Source organism: Lasiodiplodia theobromae (genome assembly GCF_012971845.1).
Source record: "Lasiodiplodia theobromae strain AM2As chromosome Unknown scaffold_15, whole genome shotgun sequence".
Taxonomy (NCBI): Eukaryota; Fungi; Ascomycota; class Dothideomycetes; order Botryosphaeriales; family Botryosphaeriaceae; genus Lasiodiplodia; species Lasiodiplodia theobromae.
In genome coordinates, this window is record NW_023336355.1 from 649,182 (window position 1) to 676,480 (window position 27,299).

A 27,299-nucleotide genomic window follows, 5' to 3' on the forward strand; every position below is an offset into this window, starting at 1 on the left:
CAAAGTCGAAGAAGGTCGCACAACCAAAGGCTGTGAAGAGGCGTGGCGCGGCACGGCTTTCGAATAAGGATCTTATACGAGAGGTCATGGGGGGAAATTCGGGAGTTACTAAACCGTCAACGCAAGCCCCCACAACAGAACAAAGTCCAGTTAATGACGGAGACACGCAAGGTGTCGGTTCTGACAATGCTCAGCGCCAAGAAGAACAAACACCTCAAGCTGATGGTGAGGCGCAGTCTCCAAATGATGTGCCCGTGCCAAGCAGACCCCCCAAGCGGACACCGAATGTTACGGCGGCAAGGAGAAGAAAGCAAAAGCCAGACACCCCTGCAAGGGATGACCAACCGGCCGCTGAAGAGCAAGTGGAACCAGAAGTGGCTCCGGCAACCAGTGGCTCCACACAGCCCACTGTTACGAGGAAACCACGCCAACCTCGCACTAGAAAACGTGCAGAAGCAGACATGCAGAATCCCGCAGACGGTCCAAATGAAGATGCTGCGGCGCCTAAGCCGAAGCGCGCTAGGAGGAAGCCCAAGGCCCCAGCCCGTGTCACCGAGGAGGGTGGTGAAACCGAAGGAGCAGAAGCTGGAGGCACAGTTGATCCAGCAGAAGAACAGGGCGTCGCGACACGAAAGCGGCCCAAGAATATCTTGGACCATCTCGTTTTTGATGATGAAGATCGCGAAAACCCTGAGAAAACAAGGATCAATTCCAGCTCCATGCCCATGGGTGTGCTCACGAGGGACATCTCTCTGGTTGGTACCATATCGCAACGAGAAGAAGCACTGTCGAAAATTGATTGGGATGAAGAGAAGCGCAAGCGGATGGAAGAGCGTGAGCGCATTGCTTTGGGAGAAGAACAAGCTCAAACACAAGCAGAGCGAGACGAAGCGCTTGCAAGGCTTCAGGAGGCCGCCAACACTGCCGCTGCTTCTGCACAAGCTCCACAAATGCGGGTCGTGAACGGCGTTGTGATGCTTGATCATTCATCTACACAGGTGGATCGCAACGCACGAGCGCGCGAGGACGCCGAAGAACTTCAGGAAATCGAAGAAGATGAGCTCACAACCCGAGTCAATCAAATGTCCTGGATCAAGGCCAATCGCAAAGACCCGCGTGAGAGGACAAGCTGGGGCCCAACTCGTGCAGACCGGTGGTCGGAGGAGCAGACGGACATGTTCTACGATGCACTAAAAATGTTTGGCACAGACTTCTTCATCATCAGCAAGATGTTCCCTGGAAAAACGCGCGCGAATGTGAAACGAAAGTTTGTTAAAGAAGAGCGGCTGGATCCTGACCGCATCAAGCGTGCTCTTATCGGCGAGAGTGTTCCGATGGACTTTGAAGAGTACAAGCGAAAGACCGGCAAAGACGACGATTTCTTCCGTGACCCTGAGCAATTGCGTCAAGAGCTGGCCCAAGAGACGGAGCAACAGAGACAGGAGGTGGAGGAAGCACAGGCAAGATATGCCGAGCAGCAGAGGCAGCGCAAGCTGGCCAAACAAGGCGGTGCAGATGTCGACGGCGAGGAGGGTGAGGGTGGCAAGAAAGGAAGGAAGAAGAAGGGCGAAGGCAAGAAGGGTAAGAAAAGCAAGGCGCCGATCGGTGGTGAGGAGATCGAAGTGGTTGAGTTTGAGGGCGACGAGCTTGAACACCGAAGATGATCCACAGCAACTGAACCGGAGGAGGAGTGAGGAATTCGGCCTGCATGCTTGCGTGAATCAGAGTCTGACATGAAGAACGCAGCCACAAATATCAGGATTGTTGAACATGCAGTGCAGGTTTCCATGTGCATGCGTTTCCTAATACAGCTTAATACCTTGCAAGGTGAGGATATCACAGGACCTCAAACACGTCTTTCCAATGCGCCACAGATGCGGGACTATGGCTAGGTGCTAGGCGTGTGATTTCTTTGTTCAGATTCGCCATGGGCACACTTATACCGCGCCCCTACACGAGGACCAAATGAATAGCGACCGGTGCAGACTCCGAAGAATATGGCGTTTTGCCAAGTGCGGTGTCACCCCGAAAGAGGTTGGAAATACGAATCATGTCCTTGGCCGGCAGCGTCTGAGAAATGTCACGGTTGTGATTAGGCCCAGATTGCAAAGCAGTGTTCAACGGCAGCACTCATCACGGCGCACGCATGGCTGACGAGGGTTTGCCGCAATTCATCAACAGCGCAAGTGGGACGACAGACATGGCTATGAGTTACAAGGACACGGTCCAGGCGGAGGCCAGGGTTCGTCCAACTGCTGGGTCGCAGCTTGTGGCACCGCAGGTACACTCTAACCCGAAGCCGCCCACGCGTCGGTCGGGAGCGTGCTTGGCTCACTCCTGTGATGCAGCTCTTCCGGGTCTGCCCGAGCTTTCATTCGCCAGTATTACCCGGCGCGGGCCGATGTAGCGGCAGGTGGAGGGTTTTTGTGGAAGTGGAAGTGCTACTGAAAAAAGGCGAGCAACAACATGCATATAGGAGCTCCCACGCCTCCTAGCTCCAAGTAAGCGAGCCGAAATCGCGCCCGCGTGCGCTTGCAAAACGCCGGGGCGAATCCCTTAACCGGGAGCGGCTGGCAAGCTCGCAAGGCCCCCCGTTGTCGGGAACTAATGGGTCAGCGCAGAGGTAAGGACGGCAACTACAGCAGTCGTGGCTTCCGCCGTCTGGCCGCGTAGAGTTGTGTCTCACACTAAGACCGAGCCATTCCAGACTGAGTTCACGCGCAGTCTAGACTGCTTTGTTGCCCCAGACACCCTGCCACCGAGTGCGCGCGGCCTTGGACATCCATGATTTGATCCTCTTTCATCCCCAGCCCGCCCAGAGCCCTTGCCCCGCGTTGTCGTGTCGCCCGCCGAGCTTTGGACAGCAACGACACAACAACGGTAAAACCAAATTTTTTTGTCTACGTCTCTCAGGCCTCCAGGACCGGATTCTCGAGCATGCTACGGCTCTAGCTCACCCACATCCCCGTCCATCCGATTCCGCTCGCAAGCCGCGGTCCCAAGGCTCCCTTCCCGCAACCTTCCTCCGCAGTGGCTGAAGGGCAATGAGCAATGGTTCTCTAGCAGCGGGCAGTGCCCAACCCTTCCTGGACAGGAGGCCCGGGACGCACGCCAGAGAAGACGGATCCTCCATCTACTTCATGTGCAACGACTTCTGGTGCAGCAGAAGTACCGATGCAGATGCCCGTTCGCGTTCGTGTCGCGCCTCCGTTGATGAAGTCAACAAGATCTGCCTGTTGGATTTTCTCCAGATTGACACTCGGCCGACCTTTGTGTTAAATCTGGACACCTTCGACGAATCCTACAGTCTTCTTCACCCCATCTACTGCAATCCGGCCCTGTTGGAGTTTGCAAACGGCAACCTGCTCGCTCTCATCACTGGAAAAGGCGATGCCAATATCATCGGTGCGTTCTCCACAAGAAAACATTCGAAGTTCAGAAAGTGGGCGTATGGTGAAGAGGTCGATTCTCGCAACGGGACCTTTAGGTATGGCAACATACAGTGGACGAAGGTGGTGGTCATGGGCCGATGGGCCGTTGTCAGCAGTGCACCTGACAGACCGCATCCGACCTTGGGCTTTGGGGGGCTTGCTCCGGGTCCTGTACAGACAGTCACTAGAACGCCAACGTCTTTTGGATCTCCAAGCATTGATCCGGATGTGCGACCTAACCGCAGTGTCCAGCACCGATCTCACAGTGATGACATTATCATCACGCAGCATACGAGTTCGGAACCGGAATTTGTAAGGCTTCCAGTGGAATCGATAAGCCGGTTATCCAGGGTAGATGGTGCCAACGACCTTAGCGATATGCTGTCTCCCGGTGGCTTCGATTGGACGGGTGATCATCCCATTCCAAACATGTCTGACCATGTCAGATTCGCCCGATCCGTGGACTGGAGTCAAACACCACTAGGTCCGATGTGCACGTGGACCGCGCCTCTCCGTACGATCAGTAATCTCGTCATGCGAGATCCCAACCCTTCCGTTGTATTTTGGGGGAAAGAGGTCGTCATGATCTACAATGAAGCTTACATCGAGCTCATTGACCAGATGCATCCTATGGCCATGGGGAAAAGCGCCAGGGCGGTGTTTAAGGATTACTGGAACCACTTCGTCCCTGTTGTCACTCGAAATATGTTGACTGGAGAGGCCGTTCCAGAGAAAGACCTGCTAATCTTCCTTCAAAGAAGTAACATTTTGGAAGAGACGTATTTTTCCTTCACCTTCCTTCCCGTTGTGGATGATCAAGGGAACGTCGTTGGCCATTACGAACCCGTGACGGAGAACACAAAGCAGGTTATTTCTGATAGACGACTATCCACATTGCTAAGGCTTAGCGAGGAAACCTCCACCGCCCGAACCCTGGATGCTTTCTGGAGGTCCATATTGCAGGCTCTATCGGACAACGACAAAGATGTACCTTTCGCCACGATATACGCTGTTGAGGATGACGGAGATTCAAGCGACTGCTCTTCCCTGAGCTCGATCAAGAGTGTTGTGGGAGAATGCTCGTTGAAAGGCTCCCTTGGAGTGCCTGAAGGCCACCCTGCCGCTCCTCCTCGTCTCGACCTTCTGGAGGGTATCGAAGCCTTCATCCCCTACTTGCACGAGGCCGTTGACTTGAGAAAGCCAACCTTCGTGGACTTGGCCGATCCGGCTTTCCCTATGAACTTGCTCAACGGTATAAACTGGCGTGGATTTGGCGATCCCTGCAAGTCGCTTGTCATCTGTCCCATCACGCCGACAACTAGCAGGAACGTTCTGGGCTTTTTGATTGTTGGACTCAACTCCCGCCGTCCGTATGATGACGACTACCAGCAGTTTATGAGTGTTACGGGCAGACTGCTGGCTACCTCGCTAGCATCCGTTGTCCTGCACGAGGAAGAGATTCGTTCTCGTGAGAAGATGATTGTGCAGGCAGAACTTATGAAGGCACAGCTGGCAGAGCAACTCGACATTACCCGGAAAGAGGTGGCAAGAAATGAGAAGAAATTCCAGCGCTTTGCGGAGCGTGCGGATGTGGCCATCTTCATTGTCGGCTCGGACGGCCACTACACATACCGGAATCAGTCGTGGTTCGAAATTTTCCAGCTGGAAGACGACGATCTGGACGTCAGAGATGCCTGGCCCCGCCTTTGCTACGATGAGGATCTACCGAAGTGTGAGGAGTTTTTCAAGCGTCTTATGGTTGAGAACTGCGCAATCACTTTCGAACTTCGCCTCAGGAGATCGTGGACGCCAGCAGTCGACGATCCAGCCCTGATAGCAACCGATGGTCACTCAGAGCAAAGCGTCTGGATCCTCTGTTCTGCGTACCCTGAGACCTCAGACAATGGAGAAATCAAAGAAATCGTAGGATGCGTGACGGATATCAGCCGCCAGAAATGGGGCGAGTGGCTGCAGACGCAACGAACGGAAGATGTGCTGAAGTCAAAACGACAGCTCGAGAACTTCATCGACACCACAAGCCATGAGATGCGCAACCCTCTCGGCGCAATCATACAATGTGCCGACGGAATCATAGCATCGCACGAATCTTACATCAAGTCCATCAGGACTCTCAGCGAAACGGAACGGAGACTGTTGGAAAGTGGCATCGATGCCGCACAGACCATCTCTCAGTGCAGTCAGCATATGAAATGCATTGTCGACGATGTCTTGACCATGTCCAAAGTCGACTCTGGCCTTCTCATGATGACACCTGTAGATGCACAGCCGGAAATTCTTGGACAGCATGCTATCAAGATGTTTAAAGCCGAGGCCAAAGCGGCAGGAGTTCATCTTACATTCACAGTTGATCCGTCGTTCCGTCAGTCAGGCCTTGACTGGGTGTCGCTTGACCCAACCCGGGTTCTTCAAATCATCATCAATCTTATCACAAACGCCATCAAGTTCACCAAGCTTGAGTCACGACGCATAGTAACGCTAAGTCTCGGTGCGAGCATGGAACGTCCGTCCAGGTGTATAGTCTGCGACATAGACTACATCCGCACCTCCGCCGCTCCTGAGGCGCCTTCGCTCGTTGCCGACTGGGCTAAAGGCGAGTGCGGTTTCATCCAGTTCGCTATCCAGGACACAGGTCGCGGCCTTACAGATGATGAGAAAGACCTCCTCTTCACCCGCTTCTCACAGGCCTCGCCGCGCACCCATATCCGCTATGGCGGCAGCGGCCTGGGCCTCTTCATCTCCCGCCGTCTTACCGAGATGCAGGGCGGAGCGATTGGTTTTTCTTCACATACACGCGCTGGTAGCACATTTTCCTTCTACATCAAGGCCCGCCGTAGCACGCCGCCAAAGCTACTCGACGCGATGGCCAGTGGCCCTGATCCGGACGAGATGAGCGATGTGCTGACCCCTCTGACGCCCGTCGGCAGTGCGGATGACGAACTGATTAAAACGCCGCCGCCGCCACTAGTGCATTCACCGGTGCGGGCGCGATCGGATTCGCTGGAGCACGATCTTGAAGAAGACTGCAGCCCGGCCAAGAGACCGAGCCTACACCGCCCACATTCGAGCTTGTCAGACCCCCTTCACGTGCTACTAGTCGAGGACAATCTGATCAACCAGCGTGTTCTAGCCAACCAGCTGCGCAATAAGGGCTGCCTTGTCTCCGTCGCCAATCATGGCGTAGAAGCGCTGGCATTCTTGCGCCGGACGACATATGCCTCCCCCAGCTACGTCAATCCCGCGAGTACCAACGACAATAGTGATGGGAGTGGTAGTTTTCCGCCAGTAATGGCACTTGATGTCATCTTGATGGATTGGGAGATGCCGGTCATGGATGGGCTGTCGGCCGTGAAGGAGATCAGACGGATGCAGAAGGAGGGCGTGCTCAGGGGCCATATCCCGGTCATCGCAGTGACAGCGAATGTGCGGAATGAGCAGATTAACCAGGCGATGGAAGCGGGAATGGTAAGTTCATGACTTCCCCTAGAACATTGCGAGTGTTATTAGGCTTTAAGAACTGCAGCTGATGAAATTATTCACAGGACGACGTTGTATCGAAACCTTTCCGCGTCCCGGAGCTCTGCAAGAGAATGCGAAGCCTGATCATTCAGCTGAAGAGCTGAAAGCTCGATCGAAGATACGACGAAGCAGCCTCTATTCGTACACGGATATATCTACGTGATGCACCTGGGCGAGTCTTCTCTGTTACGCCGTAAACGCAGCAACGAGTCATTGTCTTCCTTTCGATGCCTCATTTGGATCTTCTTTCTTCGAAGCTCTATTTGACATGGATTCCCTCGGTAACTCGCAGTCAGATTCCCTTTGTTTTGTCCTATTCACTCCTTTAGTGGACGGCGTATACGGGCGTTCGGAAGCTCGAAGGCGCATGAGGCCGTTATTCTGAGCGGCTTTTTCTGATCTCGCCTTTTCTCTCATGTTACGCTGGCTAAGATGGGTAACAAAGATGGCATTTGGCGCTCTGGTAGAACGGCATTAGTCTGTTTTCTCTTTTCACTATTTCTTTTCCGCTGGAAGTTCCACTGAGGAATGATGATCATACGACCTGGCAGAGCTAGCGCCCCGATAGTAGAAGTCTGGATCGTTGGCTGAGCCCGCTTGTGGGAAGGCTAGGCAGACGTCCGCTGGACGGTGGCCCGGAAGGGGAATCGCAAGGACACATACGCATGGAGACAAAGAGAAATAGCGCCACTAAAGTAGCACAAAATAAAGTTAATAGGAGATTGGACTTGCCTTGTTTTGTAATCCATATCTACCTGGCATTGCTGGATATCTGGGACGCTAAGCGCTTACTAAAGCTTCGTGAAAGTCGCCCAAGTGCTAGCCTGCAGCCTCTGGGCCAAGAAGTAATAAGTCTGTATCATCGTAGGCTCCCACTACTGACAGCATCACGCAATTTTGAAACGAGACTGTTCTAGCCACGTCTCGCCATCCTCAGTTCTACACGCTTCAACTGCCCTCGTTATGAGTCATTACCAGGGCACATGACACAAATTCATCAATATTGGCGGGAGAGAGAATGGCCGGTTCTAGATTCAGCCAGCAGCAGGCGCTTGCGCAGGAATCCAGTTGTAGCAAGGTCAATGTAAGGTCTCCCACGCAGGAGATTTGCAGACTCGTTGTGTTCGGGAGATACTGGCTCTCATTGACTGAATTACTTCATGTCCATTTTGTTCTTAGCGGCAATCGAAGATTAATTGTGCACCTACTCAACTCCGTGTACTTTTTCATGGGTTTGATTTTGCTTTTTCTTATTCATCTCCTTCCTTGCTCTGATGAGAAATAAAGAAACTGCATTTGCGGGCTTGAGTATCCAATTGTGTAGGATATATCAAGTACTTCGGATACTTAATCATGCTGGATCTATTAATTTAAACAGAGCTAAAGGGGTTTATTATTTAGCGTTATACTCTACTCCCGGTTAAACGTGACCAAAGACTATTAATATCTCAAAAATAGATTCTTGGGGGCGAGATAGAGAAAAGCGATCGTTGCAGAAAGCTACAATAATACCTTTTAGTTTTAAACACAATATTTTTTAGTGCAAAGAATGTACCAAGAAAAAAAAGCTTGCGGCGCGTCCAGGCTCACAAGAGCAAAACAAAAGTTACAATAGCTAGAATTCCCATTAATGATCTGGTAAAAGTAGGAGTCGAAGTGGTAAAAAGTTAAAAAGAAAAAAAGAAACACCGATGAGGATGATGCGATTCGAACGCATAACCTTCAGGAAACTCCAGAGTGTTCGCTGGAATCTGACGCGCTACCGTTGCGCCACACCCCCGATGTTGTTGAATTACACTCAACGCTTTGTGTATATATACTGCATTTTTAATTCACTGACAAGTTACGTAGAGGTCCGTGCTCAGTTATCCCTTACTTAGATACTGCCGCACCCTCCTCTTACCTCCCTTCGGCTCACCGCTTTCGTAACTTATATATGCCTGCAAAATCAGTTTTCATAACGGCAGTTACCACCAAGATGACCTACACTCACTATATAGATGGATTCGAAGACTGAAGCGGGAGTCATCTTGTTGACGCAATGCACGAGCGAAAACTATCCGAGCGCTTGCTCGGCCTTGGGGATTTTTGAAAATCAGGACGAGCCTCATGGTGTAGAAAGAAGAAGGCATTTCGCAGTTGATCACTGGGGTCTACATGAAGGAAGCTGTAGAGACGTGGTTCAAATTGCAATGCTTACTACCTTTCTTGAGCATTTGACCAATCACGAGTACCCCTACATGTGATCTACGCGCTAGCGTGTTGTACCCTTCGCGTCGTCGCACGCGTCCCTCTCGACACACTTGTCCTTATCGTCGTTTCAATGTGAACTGCCAACCATGGCAGAGTCGTCCAGACCACAGCCTAACATCATTGACTTGGGTAGCGACTGTAGCATCAGCGACAGCCATTCCAGCATCAGCGACGACCAGTCCAGCGACGACTCCAGTAGTGACATTAAGTTCCAAGCCGGCGAAATCGAAAGCAGCTCCTATGTCGACGACTTCGTAATCTCGCTTTGCACCACCCTGGATTGGTTCTGTCGTGACGATGTTGGCACCTTTGCGCATTCAGCGCCGATCGGCGATGAGGTGTTCAAAGACCCGCAGATTCACATCGATGGCATCGGTAGGATTCCCATGCCCCTTAGTATCGAACATGCGGAGAAGATTGTCGCGCTCTCCGAGAAGGGAACACTGAAGCCGAATGCTTTTCGTTTCGAGAATCCATTGTGGGAACAGCGCGTGCTGCACCGCCTCGTAGATGAGGCCGTCAAAGAGTTGAGAATTGGTGGCAAACCGGATGCGATCGGAGCCCAACTGCGAGAGATGCAGCTGTGTAACAAGGATACAGGTGTCGACGTGCCGTCCATGTGAGCCAGAGCTGCACGGACGCTGGGTCTCATGCTGACGTATTGGGCAGGAACGAGGCACTCCTTGGCGCAGTTGGAACTCTCGTTGTCTGCCTGCCCTCGCCGCACCAAGGAGGTGATGTGCATGTGAAGCTAGCCTCGGCTGAGGAGAAACTCACAAGCTCGGGGCAGCGGCCGTCTTTCATGTGCTGGTACGCCCTGACTTTCTGCTTGAACGTGCCACTCCGCTGAATCTGGGCAGGTATCGTGATATCGAACCCGAGATAAAAGCAATTTCATCCGGATACCGTTGGACATTGGTGTACGATATCAAGAACTTTGAACAACCAGACATTTACTCAAGTTCGATGTTGTCCGCACAAACGAGCAAACTCCACGCGAATTTCGAGACCTGGAAGCATCCCGCTTACGATTTAGCACCCCGATACGTCTACGTGCTAAAGAACGACTACAAGAATCAGCTGAGCTTGGATGCACTCTTAGGTGGAGACCTAAATTTGGCCCGCACATTGAAAGGGATTGGTCAGAAATTGGATTTCGACATCTTTCTGGCAACTATTGAAAAGAGACGACACGGACATGTCAAGTTTGTCGATTATGATTACGACGACGACTGGGCAAGCGAAAACCCTGACGAGATCCACGACATGAAGGAGATACTTGAGGAAGAAATCTCCCTGGTTTCAGTTTTCGACCTGAGTGGGCGACTTCTCGTGGAAGATGTCGACATCGAAGAGGAAGAGGTTCTGCAGGGGCACTGGGAAGACGATGACGCAGCATCAGAGACGGACCTGGAAGACAGCAGCGACCATGCTTGCGCGACGCATAAATTTCGAGGGACCGTAAGTATATTGATCTTAGACGGTGAAGATTGGCTTGCTAAATGATCTATCCAGGCACTTGTGATGATGTCGCACGATGAGGCCAGAGAGTTCCTTGCACATGAAAGATGCTCAACAGCTGTCATGTTTGACCATCTGCGCGAACAGCAAGTAGATGATGCGGACGACACGAAAGCTATCTCAGCTTTCAAGGACTTTCTTCTTCGCAGGTCAGCCGACATGGTACTCTACGGTGATGATCTTGGCGAGCTTGAGTCCATCATCCAAGCATGCATATCCCTAAAGGACACTGAACTCTTTAATTCTGTTGCACTGCCACTCAAAAAGCCGTTGTCGTCCCAAGGACTTTCTGACTTGTCTTCCTGGATATGGGAATCCGGATTTCAGTGTTTTGAGGCAGGGTAAGGTCGGTGGTTCACTTTGCAGAACTTTCACTGACTCTTACAGGCTCGAGAAGTTGACCCCCGACAAAGCCGTGTTCGAAACTCATGACTTTCTTCAGGCTCTTCTAGGCCGTCGGTCTTCCGAACGACCGCAGCTAGGCCCTGGAGCGGAATCCGGCTTCTTTGATTTTGTTGAGCGAAAAACCCATGAGGTGTTGGGGAAGGTCTCTCAGCTCTACTTGAAGGATGTAACAGCATTGGTCGATATGTTGAAGACCACTCGCCGTTTTGAGCAAACTGCTCAAAAGTAAGTAATATTTTGTCATGCATTCGTAGACACCGCTAATGATTGGGGTTGTAAGGGTCGAAGAAGCACTCAGACGACACGCCAGAAACACACCAGTCCTTTTGCACTTTTTAAATGAGGTTTCATCGATGTCTGAGGAGCGACACGAAAGCTTCATGCCGGAGAGGTTTCCAAAGATTTTTGCAGACATGGCCGCTCGCTTCTCCTTACGTCACGACACCCGAAAGCTCGACAAAGCTGTCCGAGAGCAAAAGCCGAAGAATCCGCCGTATGGATATCGGTACCCAGCGCCCGAACCAAGCTTAAACAACAGCTTGTGGACGCTAAGTCCAGGACCGCGGCGTGTGCCGGATAGCGACTGGCATCTTCTTTCAAGTGTCATTGCACGGGCGTTGGAGCTTAATCTGGAAGACGACGTCGCTCCCATCATTCAGCAGCTTCTGGCCGAGTGCAATCACCCCAATCGTGGCGTTGCCAATCACGCCAATCCTTGCATGGCCGACCGCGAGGCAGGACGCATGCTCCTGCCTTTTATGAAGTTCCTCGCTCAGAAAATTAAAGGTGATGGATTGAAGACCCTCGCCGCATTCCCAAAGATTCGGGAGCTCTACCGAGACTTCGTCACGTTCTACTTCAACCGCGCCGTCGGCAAAGAGCCAATTTTTGATTGGTCGCGCACCCCTGCCCCATCTGCTCCGGGAGATAATCGTCAGAACCATCTCTTCATCACGGATCGTGGACATCTCAATGTATTTCTGCAGGACCCGAATTACATTGAAGGTCGCTTTCCACTGCCAGGGTACCGCCAGAAGAAGCTGATTAATTCCGTGCCCCAAGCAGCTGGTTGCACATGCAGCATGGCCACAGGAAGCCTCGTTGTCCGGAAGGGGAAATGGGCGTGGGAGGCGGCACGAAAGAGGTGGGTGGAAGATTGCAAGGAATTCGTTTTGGAAGTAAAGAAGCTCGGCAATGTCATTGACCTGGAGGCTGTCCTGGGGGAGACTTATGGAAACGTGGTCTTGCACTCGGAGCAGAGGGCGATGGAGGAACCTGTAGTGGTAGGTGACGATCACCACGACCTCGTCCCACCACACAAGGTATATGAGTTGGACGGAACGCGGCCATTTTTGGGGGCGCAAATGGCATCTTTGATGGAAAGCGGAGATCATCCGTATGCCTCTTTTTACGGTTACCCTCGTAAGGGCCAGCCGGGGACGCAACGGCAAAACTTGGTCCAACCGCCGTTGGCTGGTACCAATCAGACCCCAGGGCCTCTCTTTCCAACCGCTGGGAATGTGCTTCCACAGTCCAGTGCGCTGGTGGCCAGGACAAAGCGCAAGGCTGGAGAAAACATGGTGAATACGGACGAGAGCAGGGAAGCGGTGAGACGGAAGGTGGATGAAACTAATGTATTGGACTTGACGGACGATTAAGCCGGGCATGCGTAAGTTTTGCTAATTGGAGTTTCGTAGTAATGAGATTGTTTGAGGACGGAAGACTGTAATCGAATGCTGATCTCCTCGCATGCCACTGCCTAGGAATTACGCATGGAAAGGAGAAATGGCCCATTTCTTTTTCCGTGCAAACACAGTGGCGACCGTCTTATCTCATCCTGCGTCACGTCGCTGGTGTCCTGAATCCCCGTCCCCACTCATTGTGGGTCCTTTCTCCTGCATCCGCTCTGGCTCGCTGTCGCACGGTGCTCTTTTGACTCTACCCCACACCTGGAGGCGTAATAACTGCCGATGACTGCCGTGCCCACCTTTTCGGCTGACGAAGAAGCTTTCAGGCGCTGTTGGCATCCGCGCTTGTGTTTCTTGGTGGCGTCTTTTGCTGCACGGCTCCATTGGCCTCGCGTGAGCTGGACCCTTGCAGCGATGCATCCTCCCGTTATCTGGACCCTATAGCATCGTCTCTGACCGTCTGGAGGCCGCGTGGCAATATCATATAACAGCGGTCAAGGTGGTATGACTGTTGGCCCCCAAGAGATCTTCACCCGACTCTCAAAGCCGTGAACTCTCGTGAGATGGCTTCGGAGCCTCTGCGGTGAAGATGTCTCTCCACCTCTAATTGCCTTATTTAAGGACTTCAAGCTTCCAGTGTAGCCTTTTTGCATCAGGTCCAACTCTCGACAAGGACCTCTCCATCTTCCAAAGTAGACTGATTCACCCCGAACTCCAATCACCACAAACCAGCGCCAATGCCCAAATACGTCCTCACAGGCTGCGACGGCAACCTCGGCAGCATAGCCGCCAGCTACGCCCTGACGCTCGCCGGCCCGGACGACGAGCTCATCTTCACCAGCCACAAGCCCGACTCCATCGACCGCGCCCTCGTCCGCGACTGGACATCCAAAGGCGCGCAGCTCGTCCAGCTCGACTACGGCGACCCGGAAGCCAGCCTCGCCCGCGTCTTCGCCGGCGCCGCCGCCGTCTCCTTCATCTCGACCTGGCTGATCGGCGAGGGGCGGCGCGCACAGCACGCCAACGTCATCGCCGCGGCCAAGGCCGCAGGCGTGCAGCGCATCTGCTACACCAGCTTCGTCGGCGCAGACCTGCGCGAGACGGTGGATAAGGAAGAAGACATGCCGTTCCTGCCGCGCGACCACGCCTTCACCGAGGCGCTGATCCGGCAGAGTGGCTTGCAGTACAACATCCAGCGCAATTATCTTTATATGGATAACGTGCCGCAGTTCTTCGCGCAGAGCTTTGCGTTTTGCGGCGACCGCTGGCTGTGTAATAGTGCCGGCGCGAAGGGCGCGTTCGTGGCGCGCGAGGATTGCGGGAGGGTGTTGGGCGCGTTGCTGATGGGGAGGGGTGAGCCGAATCAGGTGTATGCTGTCACGGGGCCGGAGCCGGTTACGTACCGAGAGGTGTTTGAGTGGATGGCGGCGCAGACGGGGTACGCGGGCGAGTTTGTGGAGATGGAGGACGGGGAGCTGGAGCGGTGGTGGAGGGAGCGCGGGTTGCCGTATGATGTGTACGGGGACTTCTCGAAGCTGCCGTGCAAGCTTTGCATGTATGACCTCCTTTGCTGCGGGCAGATGGTGGCGTGGGGGCATATGAAGGAAACTACGGATGCTGTGGAGAAGTTGACGGGTCGGAAGCCGCTTTCGTTTAGAGAGGCCCTGTTGAAGTACAAGGACATCTTTCCCAAGCCTCAGTAGGCTCCGCGAGCGTTCATGTAAGGCTGAGAGGTGGAATTAATCTAAAATGTGGCTGATTACAAACAGGTAAATAGTATTAAGAATGGACATCTACTTCTCCGCGAGACCTTTATCTGGCATCAACTACCTCCACACCCCATCTTGTCTCCCCGTTGCTACCTTCGAAGGATCCCAACTTAGTCATAACGCCATATCTATCCCGATGCAGTTCCTCTATGTTCTGATCTCGAACCAATTGCAGTAGTTTTTCGCTCCCACAAACCAAGCCCAGCACATCGCCGATGCATTCAACATCCCTCAGTAACAGCTTCAAATACATCCGCTGCATAATGGCTATGACAATCGCACTACCAGCGAGCCATATAATGATAGAAACACTAAGCCACACAGAGACGGAATTCATCCGCAGCAGCAGTAAAGGTGTCTTGACTTCAACAGTAGCCGTGCGATTGGTGTGCGAAATCGGATGCAGCACATCTTGATACTCGGGTGTTTCGCCCGAAGTTTCGTTATATATCTTCGTCAAATCTGACGGGAGGCTTGCATTTATCGGCTGGTATGCCCAGCTCCCCGAGTCAAAGGAGACATTGCTGCTGACGTAGTGCTGGAAAAATGTGGAGAAGGTGGTTTGCGCCAGGTCTTCCAGGATGGCGGCGTCGAGAAGGGCTTGAGGATTTTGGTCCGCAAGTTTGTACATCGAGTACGTCATAAAGTCCAAGTTTAAGCCGTTGTCTCGGTCACGTACGTTGAAAGTGTTGTCGTCCGTATTTTCGTCTCCGTAGCCTGCAGTGTCCTGCGCGCCTCCAATGTTCTCGAGGTCAAATGCGCCCAAGAGTGAGTCTAGGAATAGAACGCCGTAACTGTATTCAAAAGGGGGAATATTAGCTAAAAGTCATTTAACCGTATATCATTAGCCTTAAGACTTACCTTGCAGTCACATTATAGGAAACTTCATCATCTGATGAGGTTCTGTTTACTGCTAACTCGTGGCGCAAAAGACCATCTGTCCAAGGAGTATCGATGATGATCGGTTCTTCCAGTATGTCAAATGACTGTACTTTGCCGTTACTTTGGTCCACTGTAACCTTGGCCGCCGCGGACTCTATGATTGGTTTACAGCGGAGAGCTTGTATCGATGACTTGTCCATGTAGAGCATATGTTCCGGAGAGGTGGAACTTGAACCGGAACCACGGTATTTAGTTGACATATTGTATCCATCTCGCAAATCACCATAGATCCATTTCGTGGTAAAGTTTCGGGGCCATATGCTTGATGGGAACGGAAATTCTGCGGCATCAAAGGGTGACCAGTATCCAATGGCGGCGGGAGCCTGTGCTGGATCACTTGCTGTTTCGTTGACGCAACATCTGGGCCGAGAAGGATTTCCGAGAAACGACGTATCTAGAAAGTTGTTCCTGAATGTAGTCCGACCGGCGCGAAGCTCATATCCGGTATCCATGTCCTTTGGGTTGGAGCTCACATTCCAGACTGTCGAGTTTGTCAGATCCCATTCCGTAAGCCATGCCGAGATGTTGTTCAAGTTGTCGTAAGGCGTGCATTCAATACGGCCTCTGATGCCAGGAGTTGATACGGTAATGTTGGTGGCCACGGGCAGTAGTCCCTTCTCTGTCAATTCATTCCTGCCTTGGGCGGCAAGGGAGTTCGATATGCCGTTCACGTCGATGGGAACAAAACTCCAGCCATCGAGACTCCAGGCCGGTTGTGATCCATTCAATGCAATCTGTATGGTAGCACTGTATAGCCAGTTGGTCGAAAGGTTCCCAAAGAGATTCTCGAGCACTTGAGCCTGATGAGATGGACCTGCATGGACTGATGGACCAGCCGTTGTGGTATACAAGAGTGGGATTTGACGCAACTCCAGTTGCCGTTCTACGATATGGGTCTGAGAGATGCTACCTTGTTCACTCTCGAAGAGTGCTGACATAGACATTGTTACTGAGAAAGAATAATCAGTTCATAGCGTCCGATATATGTATAGGAGCTCTACTTACGTATAGGAGAGAGTGATGTTCCAACAGTAACAAAGGATAAGAGCCAGTGTTTATTTTAAAGCAGCCTTCACGGCTGCCCATATCCAGTACGATGACTGGTAAGACAGACCAGCACCATGAGAAATACATGCCGGCCGTTCTGCCATGGACAGATAAGGTTGTAGACGGCGAAAGGTTGTATCCATCGCGCCCCACCACAAGTTAATCAGGACAGCAACCAGGGTCGTGATAATGGATATCCACGAGCCTGAAGATACGCGCGTGTCGAGCAGAGTCGCTTGTTGGACAAATGCCGATTGGTACAGTAAGAAACGATCTGCGAAGCCTTTGAGCACAATAATTGCAGCTGCAACAGCAGCAAGCAACAGTAAGAGTGCGATAAATGCGCGCAACCGAATGACCACGGGTCTCCAGTCCTGAGCTGAGGAGGTTGACTGATTCGCGTTGGCTACTTCACTGTCAGAGAAAAATCCAATGAAGCGAGTGTCACAACTTACTGGCGCTGATGTCATAAGCAGCCTCCGATGCGTCCATTTCGTGTAGTTCGTTCGCTCTCATGTAGTACCGCCTATCTTTGAGCTTGTCGTAGAGTTCAGCCTTGTTCACTTGGCTGTGCGCTTTTAAATTCATCCGCGTTTGATCTTCTCCTGTGAGCAAGCCCGTAAGGCAGGTGGTTGTTGCGGGATCTCGGCTCAAATTGAGAGGCCTCATCCGAAGCCGAGAAATGGTCCAGACAATCAAAGAAAGCAGGAATGATACTAAAAGAAGTATTGCCAGTGCGATAGCAATATCTGCAATGACCACAACACGTCTTTCGATTACCGTAGTACGGCCTCCGATGAGTTCGGTATCCGAAGCACCGTTGCGGAAAAGGGATGATTGGAGAAGCTCTCCCAAGAATCTCTGTTTGATCTTGGTGGCGTGAGCTACCAGCTCTTGATCATCCATCATTGCTCCCATATTGAAATTGTAAGGAGCTCCAAGTAAGGCGGAAAGCCCACCGACGGCGGGACGAGACCTTGTCGATGGAGGGTATATGTATGATGTCCAGTTGTCGTTAAGTGTTACGTTCTGCAGCTCAGTAACATTAAAAAAGCTCTCTGGTACTGGGATCCGTTTACTCCGATACTCGTCCTGGTCGAAGCTGAATTCGGAAGAGGATTCTGATAATTGAGCATGGACTGTAATGTTCGCTGTGTAGTATTTGGCGGTACACAGCTGACCAGCTACTCGAAAGTCGGGTGAAAATGTCCAATTTGCTGAATAGCTTATGTTTGAAGGCGCAAGCCAAGGAGTGCTGAACAGAATCAACTCTCTATCGCGGCACTCCTCGGAATTATTCATTTAAATCGTACCAGGGATGGAATCATCTATTGTCAATGAATACAGAGATGTTCTTGGCCAAGGAGGGGTGATTAATTTCGAGATGTCAGACCACGATGCACCTCCGCTCTGTAAAAGGGCCACCTGGGTCGATATGGCGAGGCCGTAGACACATCCATCTTCTGAACTGAGTTCGATAGAGGCCATCATTCCAGACTCATCCAGCGGCTCGTTGAGAATGTTGTAGGCGGTGTAACTGACATTGTTAATTGACTTATGCAGCAAGGACATTGGTTCGCATTCTAGTTCGGTATTGAAGACTTGCGTTTCGGCCTGCCAAATTTGCGCAGACGAGGAAAGTAGGGGTCCGAGAGGAGCGCTACCTGTCACAGAGTCCGAGGGCCAAAATGGAAGCACTGTGTAGTTATCCGATATCCATGCGGACGTCGAAACATCTTGTAGGATATGTCCGATTGTGCGCAAGTAGGTGTCCCTTCTGGCATGGAGAGGAAGCGGTGAGTTCTGTTTGAACACTGTGCGAGCATACTGGATATCCTTTGTAATTGGTACATCTCTTGGTTCCAGAAAAGAGGACGAGAGAGGTGATATGGCCAGAAATCCTATGATATTAAGGCAGGCAGAGGACACAAGGAGCCAGCTCCTACGGCCGTCGGCCTTCGTGGAGAGCCCACTAGCTAGAGCAGTCCACCAGGCCATTGGTGCCTGGAATATTGTTGTCTTGGCTAAGGAACCACCTGGCCGGGCCAGCCTGGCAAACGGCTCCGTCCTTTTAACATCCTCAAGAAGCATCGTCGTTAACTGGACGTACAGAACAGCAACAAGCGAGGGCGTAAATCTCCATCCGAAAAGGATCTTGGAAGACCCATAATCTTTTCCCAAGCCATGATTTTTACCAGAGAACCAGAAGAGAAGAAGGATAACCAAGAAGAGAACTAGGCTTGTCCCGCTGAGAATACCGAGGAACCATGGTCGCAAAGTGTATGGAAGCCATTTTGGGTTCCGCTGCTCTTTGCCTTCTGTTACTTCTAGAACCCAGGGTGAGTTAGCATTATGCTTGTGACTTGGTCCTTTGGCTCCAATTCATATCGTAGGCGTACTTGTAAGTGCATCTTCCTCTGCTGTTATACTACTCCCGATATTTTCCGCCGGCTCACGAGTAGCAAGAAGGGTACTCTCACTTGTTGCTTCAGGATTCGGGACAGCGGACGGACGGCCTTGGTCGTGGAGAAAGCTATATTCAAATGGACCGTTGTTGCTGTGGGTAATGTCTCCGTTGTCGATTTCCTCGGTAGCGTGTGGATAACTAAGGAGGGGAATTTGAGTTTCGTTCGTGGTGCGATGCACCGGGTTGTCATGCATTTCCACCGGGCATATATAGGTAGGTCAAAGGGGGCCTCGCGTGCTTCAAAGTTGTTGTTGTCGACGAGAGGTGTTTGGGAGGAAGTTCGATCAAGTAGTTCGCTGATAAATATACGCTTTATTTTTAGCCCGGGGAAGTCTTGCTGTGTAACCAACAAGCGTGGCGGTACTTTTTTGTTAGTAGCACGGCCATTTTCCAAGCCGCGGGGATAGAGGTCGTACTGAGACCAATTCGGCCAATGAAATTGCATTTCTCCCTTCGCACGGAGTCGCGCGTTTGCGAGAGGATCCACGCTAAAGGGTACTTAAAAGATTCGCGCGCAACCGTGCATGCCGTGGATGCTTCGCCCCCACGTTAGTCTCAAAAAAGCAGTGATCGTGCCGAGGTTGTTTCGCGGTGAGTTGAGGGCCACTTTCTTTTGAGACCCGTTGTGCCCCGAACAGGGTGGAGCACCACAACTTATCTATCTCCGTGAACGCATATCAATATGCTCCAACGTCTGGCCTACCACTGCATACCACAGAAATACGTCTCGGTTTGCAATATTGTTGTAGAGTCTCCAGTGCTTCGTTTTGGCAGTTCGGCAATTTCACTCATGCCGATCTCGGGCGATAGATATGTGACCGAAGACTCCGAAAGCGACACAACAAGACTACCTTCTGTGTTTACAGATAAAGTCGACATTACAATTCGGCTAGATCCGATAACATCAAGAAACACGATAAGCCAATTGTAATTTAAAAGGCCATTGCCAGAAATATAAGCCTCACGACCCCAGCAGATGCATTCTCGAATTAAAGTTGAAATTAGTCCACTATGCTGACTTTTTTGCTACTTCTCTGCGCCAATTTTGCCACTTCTACAAAAGCGGATTCCTTCAAGAATGGCTTTGGTGTGAACAACAACAACTTTACCTCCACCAGTGATAGCTCCTTTTTGATGCCATTATGCAATGGCATCGATATCGAGGATGCAACAGTGGATGACCTTCAGCGATGGATGACCCTGGGTCAGCTATCGAGCCAGGATCTAGTATCGTGTTATCTTGCCAGGATTGATCAGACAAATCCGTAAGCGCGAAACAGCTGGTCCAATATACTATCAGCTCACACGTGTTGCAGGTTCCTTCATTCGGTGAGCGAGGTCAATCCGGAGGCGCTCTCCATTGCGGCGTCCCTTGACCAAGAGCGGACCAAAACCGGCATTCGTGGACCTTTACATGGCATCCCCTTCATGGTGAAAGACAACTTCTACACAGATGACAAGCATAACACCAGCGAAGGGGGTTTGGTCCTCTTGGGCGGCCGGTATTCTCAGGAAGCGACCGTCGTATCCAAAATCCGCGCCGCAGGTGGTGTCTTGCTTGGGCACGCCGCGCTTTCCGAAGCAGCGGACCACAGAGCCTTGGTCAACTTCTCCGATGGTTACTCTACCCGGGCTGGTCAGACGAGAAACCCGTTCAACTTGACTCAATTGACGTCAGGTAGTAGCGGTGGCTCCGCTGTCGCCGTCAGGATCAACCAGGTTGCTATTGCGTTAGGAACCGAGACGCATGGGTACGAAAAAGTACTCACTCGAGTGCTGTGAGCATGGCTGACTGAGGTCCAGTTCTTTGATGCATCCGTCGGCCCACCTTGGCTTGCGTAGCATTAAGTCGACTCCAGGGCTGATGTCGCGTCACGGCATCATTCCCGGGAGCTTCTATCATGATACCCCTGGTCCCCTGGCTAGGTCATTCAAAGACGTGGCACTTTTGTTGGATGTCATGGCTGGTGCGGACCAATACGACAACCTGACTTTCTCCGCACTTGGTCAACTTCCAACAAATGGCTATGTGGCTCATGTCTCAAGCAAGGATGAGCTGAAAGGAATGAAGATAGGATTGCCCTGGAATCCATATTGGTCAACGAACGCCGTACGTGATATATTTCCGGCAGTGATATCTAAACAACGTTTATTGAATCAGCATAGGCTATCAATACTCCGGGCCAACGAACCTTGTATGAGAGTAAGGTCAAGGAGCTCGAAGCTGCAGGCGCAATAATCTACAACATCACGGTAAGACAAGTCCGCCGGATTCTAATTGCCAAGCGTTTTACTGATATCCTGCAGTACATCCCCAATATCAAGAGCATTGCCAATCCCTACGGTTTTGGCCAGCCCTCCACCATCCCTGCCGAGTATGACCAGCTCATCGCCTACAACACTCTCCTCGCCGTCGCATACGGCGAGTGGTTGATCAACTGGACCTTCCCCGAGGACGATAGCCGCCACGGCATGCACAGCCTTGCCGAGATGGCAGCCTGGAACGACGCCCACAACGCCAGCACCGGCGCCCTGGGCAACTCGACCTGGTGGTTCAACACCGTCTCCGGCCAAGACTTCTACGACGCCGCTGTCGCTACTAACGGAACGATGGGCGACGTGTTCTGGAAGGCTTTCGACTGGGGGCGCCGCACCGCACGAGAGGCCATTGACGGGGGTTACGCCTATGTGCTCGACAACGGCACCGTCATCGAGCTTGACGCCCTCATCGTGCCGAATGACAACGGAGGGGGCGGCGACTCGGCCTGCGCTTCCATTCCTTCGTATGCGGGTTATCCTGTGGCCTCGGTGCCTGTCGGCCAGAATGGCTTTGACGTGCCTTGCGGCATCTGCATATATGGGCGGCAGTGGAGCGAGGCGAACTTGGTGCGTGTAGCATCGGCGATGGACGACCTCTTCCAATGGAATGCCCGGCCGGCATGGCATAACTATGCCACCGCTCAGGGCCCGTGGGATGCCCGATGGCCAGGCTACTCCTGTACACATGAGTCACTTGATAGATATGCCTGTGATCCAGAATAGGGTATGTGGAAGACTTAAAGGCGCCTGTGCCAGCGAGTGCCTGATCTGAACTCAGTGGTCCTTTGTCGTCAAGGCGTTGTGATGGAGATCCTGGCAAACAGTATCAGTATACTTCGATGTAGCAGAAAAAAATGGGACATCAGTAACCTGTAGCCCGCGCCCTTCTTTGGAAAGAAACGCAGATGTCCGTACTCCGCCTAAGCTCTCGGGGTTCTCAAGTGTCCGTGAAACCGTGTCACCGCCTGATCAGAGTTTTCCTCAGTCCATCAAGGTGTTTTTCCCGTGCATGTCTACCTGCACTCTTTCCGCATCAAATTCCGCTGCAACAAAAGCAAATGCATCGCCAACAACATGATGCCCGCCGTGAACGGCACAAGCGGCCGGCAGGCCGCAACCCCTTCTGTTGCCGTGGCGCGCGGTCGTCCGTCGCCATGCCTTTCTCCCTAGCCATTGCCGCCAATTGTTCAACGTGCTAAGATGTCGGGTCAAAGACGCACTCGTTACAATTGACGTAATCGGCGTCGTCGACGAAGTGATGGCCGGGTCGTACGGCGATTCGAGCCCCCTACGCCCAGGTCCGCAGCCGCAGGGCTGTTTTCAGCGCAGGAGAAGAGTGACAGGTTGCGGCTGGGCGCAGAGAGCGTGTGAGGGAGCGGCTGGTTCCGGATGAGGTGGGTGTAGAGTAGGTAGTAATCCACCACCGCACTTGCCAATTCCGCTTCGCGCCTTCCCCGTGCAAATGCCGGCCAACGCGGTCGCTGAACGTCCGGACCCCATCTATTCGTTTCTCTTAATCTCTCTTCGTTCCTGCGCTTCAAGTCTGCACTTCCAGACTCACCAACTGCCAGCCCTCCACGACACAAGCTACAACAACCAGTCGACAACCGATCAGCAAGATGAGCTTTCTGGCAGTTCTGCAGAGGATCTTTTGCCTCAGGCTGTCCTCGTCCCATCAAATTAAGTGCACAACCACACGGCAGGACATGGTGCCCGAGACCACAGTTGTTCCTTCGACGAGCGTAATGGCGGTCGGCGTGAGTGTAGTCTGCACTTTCAGGCTCACCAACTGGCATCAATCCTTCACAACGACAAGTCTCAGCAAGCAGTAAGTAGCGAGCTCCCCATATAGCCAGTTATCAACGCTGACAATGAACAGTCAATCTCAACCACCAAGACTTCAATCATCCTCATAATCACTCGACCACAAAAGCCTCAATCATCCTCACATCCTCCTCACAATCAACTAACCAACAATCAACTCAAACAATCAATCATCATCAGCTTAAACATCAAAATGAGCTTTACGACAATGTTGCAGAAATTTTTTTACCAGCGCCTTTCCTCATCACACAAAATCAAATGCACGACAACGCGACAGTCAGGGTGGGTGTGGACGAGTGGCGTGTGTAGGAGAAGGTAGACGTAGAGTAGGTAGCAATCCATCGTACTTATCAGTACTGCTCCGAGCTTCCAATCTGCAAATGTCGGCCAACACGGTCGTGAGACGTCCGGCCTTCAACGCGACAGATGTTACGCACATGGTATATGAGCTAACCACGCCATCGAAATGACCTACATGGCGGCGTGGCATAGTATGCACAGCTTTAAACCAATCGTATTCGTAAAAGTTCTCGCAGATTACCCTATCTGGAAGCTATGTGTGCACCAGATGCAGCGTGCGTTCCTAGTCAATGGCATCTTTTGATCGTGCGCAATTGCTTATGTACAATTAATCGCCGCTTGTGCGATTGGCCCCAAATTTTAAGTACCTGGATGTACGGACGACTGAAAAGTCAGTCTGAGAGAGCCGCTGTTTGAGGCGGGGTGGGAGGGGTCGGAGATTGAGGGGCTTGCGGGGAGACACAGTTAACAGCGGTCACGGTGGGCCGCGCAAAGGATTAAATTGAAATCTCTGCCAGCTATGGGTCCAGGGACAAGTGTGAATCCTGTCTCTCAGCGTGTTACGCTTGTCGTGTGCTGCTGTCGGCGGGTTGTCAAAGCTCAACCCCACAACTTCTGATGGTACAGAGGGCGTGAATATGGGTCAACACCACCACTTAACCACAACACAATAATGCCGCAAAATAATTCCAATTCATGAGGAATATAGGTTTCTGGGTCGGCAGGAAAAATTCTTGAGCGAGGTCCTTTATAATCTCGTCGACCCCCGACTACGTTGCAACTTTTCTTTTCTCTAAGTCTGCACTTACAGACTTGTCGACAATCAGTCCTCCACGACGCGGCAAGCCAAAGCAAGCAGTAAGTAGCACCCCCTTACAAGTAACCATCAACCAACTAACAGTTAATAGTCAATCACCAGTTGAGCCTCAAAGTCAATCTCAACTCAATCATCCTCACAACCTCCTCACGACCTCCTCACAACCTCCTCACAACCAACCAACACACAATCAACTCAATCAATCGACGCCCAGTCAACAACCAGTCGACAATCAATCAATCAGTCACCATGAGCCTCTCGAAAATTTTGCAGAAGCTTTTTTGCCTGCACATCACCAGATCACACAAAATTAAGTGCACGACAACTCGACAAGACATGGTACCAGAAACAATAATTGTACCTGACAACCTACCATGGCCATATGGCACAGAGTAAAGCAGCCGATGGGGCACAAGTGGAGGGATTTTGGGCTTTTGTTTTGCCGCATTCGGCATAGAGTTTTGGGAACTGGGGAAATTTTTTGAGCAGGGAGTTTTGAAATGGGCATTCTGAATCGGGGAGTTGGAAAGGCACATTCGCTGGGATACACTCTTTTTTGTATACACTCTCTTACAAACACACTCACTACAAACACACTCACTACAAATACATTCTTTTCACACCTTGATTCTGTGCCAACTCCGTGAACTATCGTACAGGACGACGCGTCCGAGCCGGGTGGAGGAGCAGGCTGCTGCGGCGGTAGGCTTGTGCAGCGTGGCGACGACGACGACGACGACGCGGGCGGCGTGAGCGATGCTGGCGGAGCGCGACCGCCTCAGCTAGGTGGTGAGGTCGGGTGCACTTCGAGGACCCGGCGTGGTTATGACGTTGGCGTGCTGATGCGCATGCCGGCAGCGCGGGCGAGTTCGCGGTCGACGGCGTTGGAATCCAATTTGGCGCTGGACATGGTGTTGCGGGTGCTGCAGAATTGGTGGCCGTGTGGCTGGGGCGCGCGGTCGGGCGTTCGCAGCATCGTGCTGTGATGTCACTGTCAGTGCGGTGGGTTCGGAGCGTGAGGCGCGGAAGCTCAGAGGGAAGCAGCGAGAAGCGGGACGAGCCCGAATTATCGACCGCAAACGCCGTTTGTAGCTCGTTTCATGCTGAGTTGGTGAGTGCATCGCACGGTGTAAGTTGGCGGCGAGAAGGCTAGTGTTGATGCCGCTCGAGGGCGGCGTGGGTATGAGGCGGAAGGTGCAAGTGAAGTCGCCCTGCAAAGATGATTCCGTAGGCTGATGAAAGGAACACAAAACGCTTGCATGTGCAAAGAGACAGCGCAGCTATTAATACTCTTAAGTACTTATTCATTCTTCACTGCCTGCTGAATATTATTGCGCGATTGCAGAGAAGAATATCCGACATCAGGGAAGTGAAGAAGTGAAATATGGCAAGCAGGATACTGGACTTGATTATCTGAGCATTTGGATATAAGAGGAACAAAAAAACCCCCCCGCAATGAACACTGTGAAATGGTTGTTTTACGAATAGAAAGTTATATAGATAGGAAAAGGTGGGGATCATAATGATCTAGATTCTCTATACTTTATCTTTTTGCTGATTGGCGGGTTTGAAGACATAGAAAAGAAAAATTGTGCGACAAAATTGATGAAATTCTTAGAATATAACATCCGATACACTTGTTCCTCAGGTACCTAGGTACGCTTTGTTCGTTATGTTAGAATTTTACTTTAGCTAAGAAGGCATAGCTTCTACACCAGGCACAAATCTTAATAATTTCTTATACGATCAGGGTTCTTCACGCTACTGGGTTTGCCCGGGCCGCCAATAAACTTACGGATCTTAGTGATATGACCTACGAGGCCCATTTACTTAGTACTTAGCATTGAGAAAAATTCGGGCCGATGAAGTTCTTGTTAGTATGCATCTATTAATGCAGAATTCGTGTATTATGTCTGAGAAGTTTCGCATGTAATCATAACTCTATAGCATATCTAGAGCTTTGCCTGCTTGCTAGCCTTTCTCTTGGCTTCTTCCTCTCTCTCGGCCTCGGCCTCAATTTCGTCATCCCAAGGCAGCCTAAACTTCGCGTGCTTATCGTTCATAGGAACATTGACTTTGTGATGATCGGCCGTGGCGTACACAATCTTGCCATCCAGCGAAGTCATTTCGCCCCTGATCATGGCCATGGTCTTCCCGGCCTGGACAACGCGTGAAGTCAGCAGCACAGTGGTGCCAATGGGAACTGCACGTAAATATGAGATGTTCAAAGTGCGGGTGACACCGCCCATGAAGCTGTCAGACGTCAGTCAAGAGCAGTCAGAAAATTAGCGTTGTACGTACAACCAGAAATTAGGTCGCGACAGGGGATTTAGCGCGGAGGTGGTAGCCATGTCTGCAGCCCATCAGCCTCCTCTAGCGCGGAACCAACATGGCGGGAAAGCATACCAAAAATAACACCGGCGGCTCCGCCGTGCATCACGTCGTTCAGATTCGAGAATTCGTTGCCGATGGTGAGCTCAAATTGGACGTAACCTTCCGGGCCGGCGTCGACTAGCTTCATCTTTTTCATCACCTCGCTGTCGAAGTCCTGCCGGGAGTTAACATGGCGCCAGAGTCGCACGGTGCCGGATGCGGAGGTTGGCGGATGGTGGCACCTACCACATGGCCGTTTGGGCGCTGCGCAGCGATGAGCTTGTACCTGTGCGCGCACGTAAGCTTCTGCAGTGGGGCCGAGGGCAATTGGGGGAGAGGGAGCTCACCGATCGAACAGGGCCTGGACGGCGCGCATGGCCTTCGCCCTTCCGTCAGCACCTGCGCTCGCCATGGCTTATTTTGGAGGCGGGACAGGGCGGAGCTGAGCTCAGAGGGAGCAGCACAGGCTGATATGTCCCGGCGCTCTAACGATACCCCTCCTCGCCTTGGGTCAGCCCTGGGGCCGGACACCTCGGGACGGCGGGGATCTACGGCTAGCGGCGTCGGTGGCGGCTGTTCGCGTAGAATCCGAAACCAATCATCACG

The 27,299-nt window shown here is 52.0% G+C and overlaps 6 protein-coding genes across 6 annotated transcripts; 5 read left to right on the forward strand and 1 right to left on the reverse strand.

The window, feature by feature from the left end:
- Nucleotides 1-461: 461 nt before the first annotated feature.
- On the forward strand, nucleotides 462-1,664 carry LTHEOB_5551 (SANT domain DNA binding protein; the record flags this gene model as incomplete). Its single annotated transcript, XM_035514709.1, has 1 exon — nucleotides 462-1,664. One exon carries the CDS (start codon nucleotides 462-464, stop codon nucleotides 1,662-1,664), a length of 1,203 nt encoding a protein of 400 aa, XP_035373841.1.
- Nucleotides 1,665-3,044: 1,380 nt separating this feature from the next.
- Nucleotides 3,045-7,072, forward strand: LTHEOB_5552 (Hsp90-like protein; the record flags this gene model as incomplete). The annotated part of the gene is made up of 2 exons (XM_035514710.1): nucleotides 3,045-6,914; nucleotides 6,992-7,072. 2 exons carry the CDS (start codon nucleotides 3,045-3,047, stop codon nucleotides 7,070-7,072), a joined length of 3,951 nt encoding a protein of 1,316 aa, XP_035373842.1.
- Nucleotides 7,073-9,307: 2,235 nt separating this feature from the next.
- Nucleotides 9,308-12,805, forward strand: LTHEOB_5553 (2OG-Fe oxygenase; the record flags this gene model as incomplete). Its single annotated transcript, XM_035514711.1, has 7 exons — nucleotides 9,308-9,840; nucleotides 9,891-10,031; nucleotides 10,082-10,682; nucleotides 10,737-11,083; nucleotides 11,130-11,372; nucleotides 11,749-12,430; nucleotides 12,680-12,805. 7 exons carry the CDS (start codon nucleotides 9,308-9,310, stop codon nucleotides 12,803-12,805), a joined length of 2,673 nt encoding a protein of 890 aa, XP_035373843.1.
- A 767-nt stretch (nucleotides 12,806-13,572) lies between these two features.
- On the forward strand, nucleotides 13,573-14,538 carry LTHEOB_5554 (Quinone oxidoreductase 2; the record flags this gene model as incomplete). Its single annotated transcript, XM_035514712.1, has 1 exon — nucleotides 13,573-14,538. One exon carries the CDS (start codon nucleotides 13,573-13,575, stop codon nucleotides 14,536-14,538), a length of 966 nt encoding a protein of 321 aa, XP_035373844.1.
- Nucleotides 14,539-20,071: 5,533 nt separating this feature from the next.
- Nucleotides 20,072-22,102, forward strand: LTHEOB_5555 (Amidase; the record flags this gene model as incomplete). The annotated part of the gene is made up of 5 exons (XM_035514713.1): nucleotides 20,072-20,325; nucleotides 20,377-20,811; nucleotides 20,864-21,170; nucleotides 21,227-21,313; nucleotides 21,368-22,102. 5 exons carry the CDS (start codon nucleotides 20,072-20,074, stop codon nucleotides 22,100-22,102), a joined length of 1,818 nt encoding a protein of 605 aa, XP_035373845.1.
- Nucleotides 22,103-26,272: 4,170 nt separating this feature from the next.
- Nucleotides 26,273-27,105, reverse strand: LTHEOB_5556 (Thioesterase family protein; the record flags this gene model as incomplete). The annotated part of the gene is made up of 5 exons (XM_035514714.1): nucleotides 26,273-26,573; nucleotides 26,622-26,673; nucleotides 26,727-26,868; nucleotides 26,940-26,979; nucleotides 27,041-27,105. The coding sequence occupies 5 exons, from the start codon at nucleotides 27,103-27,105 to the stop codon at nucleotides 26,273-26,275; spliced, it is 600 nt and encodes a 199-aa protein (XP_035373846.1).
- Nucleotides 27,106-27,299: the final 194 nt, after the last annotated feature.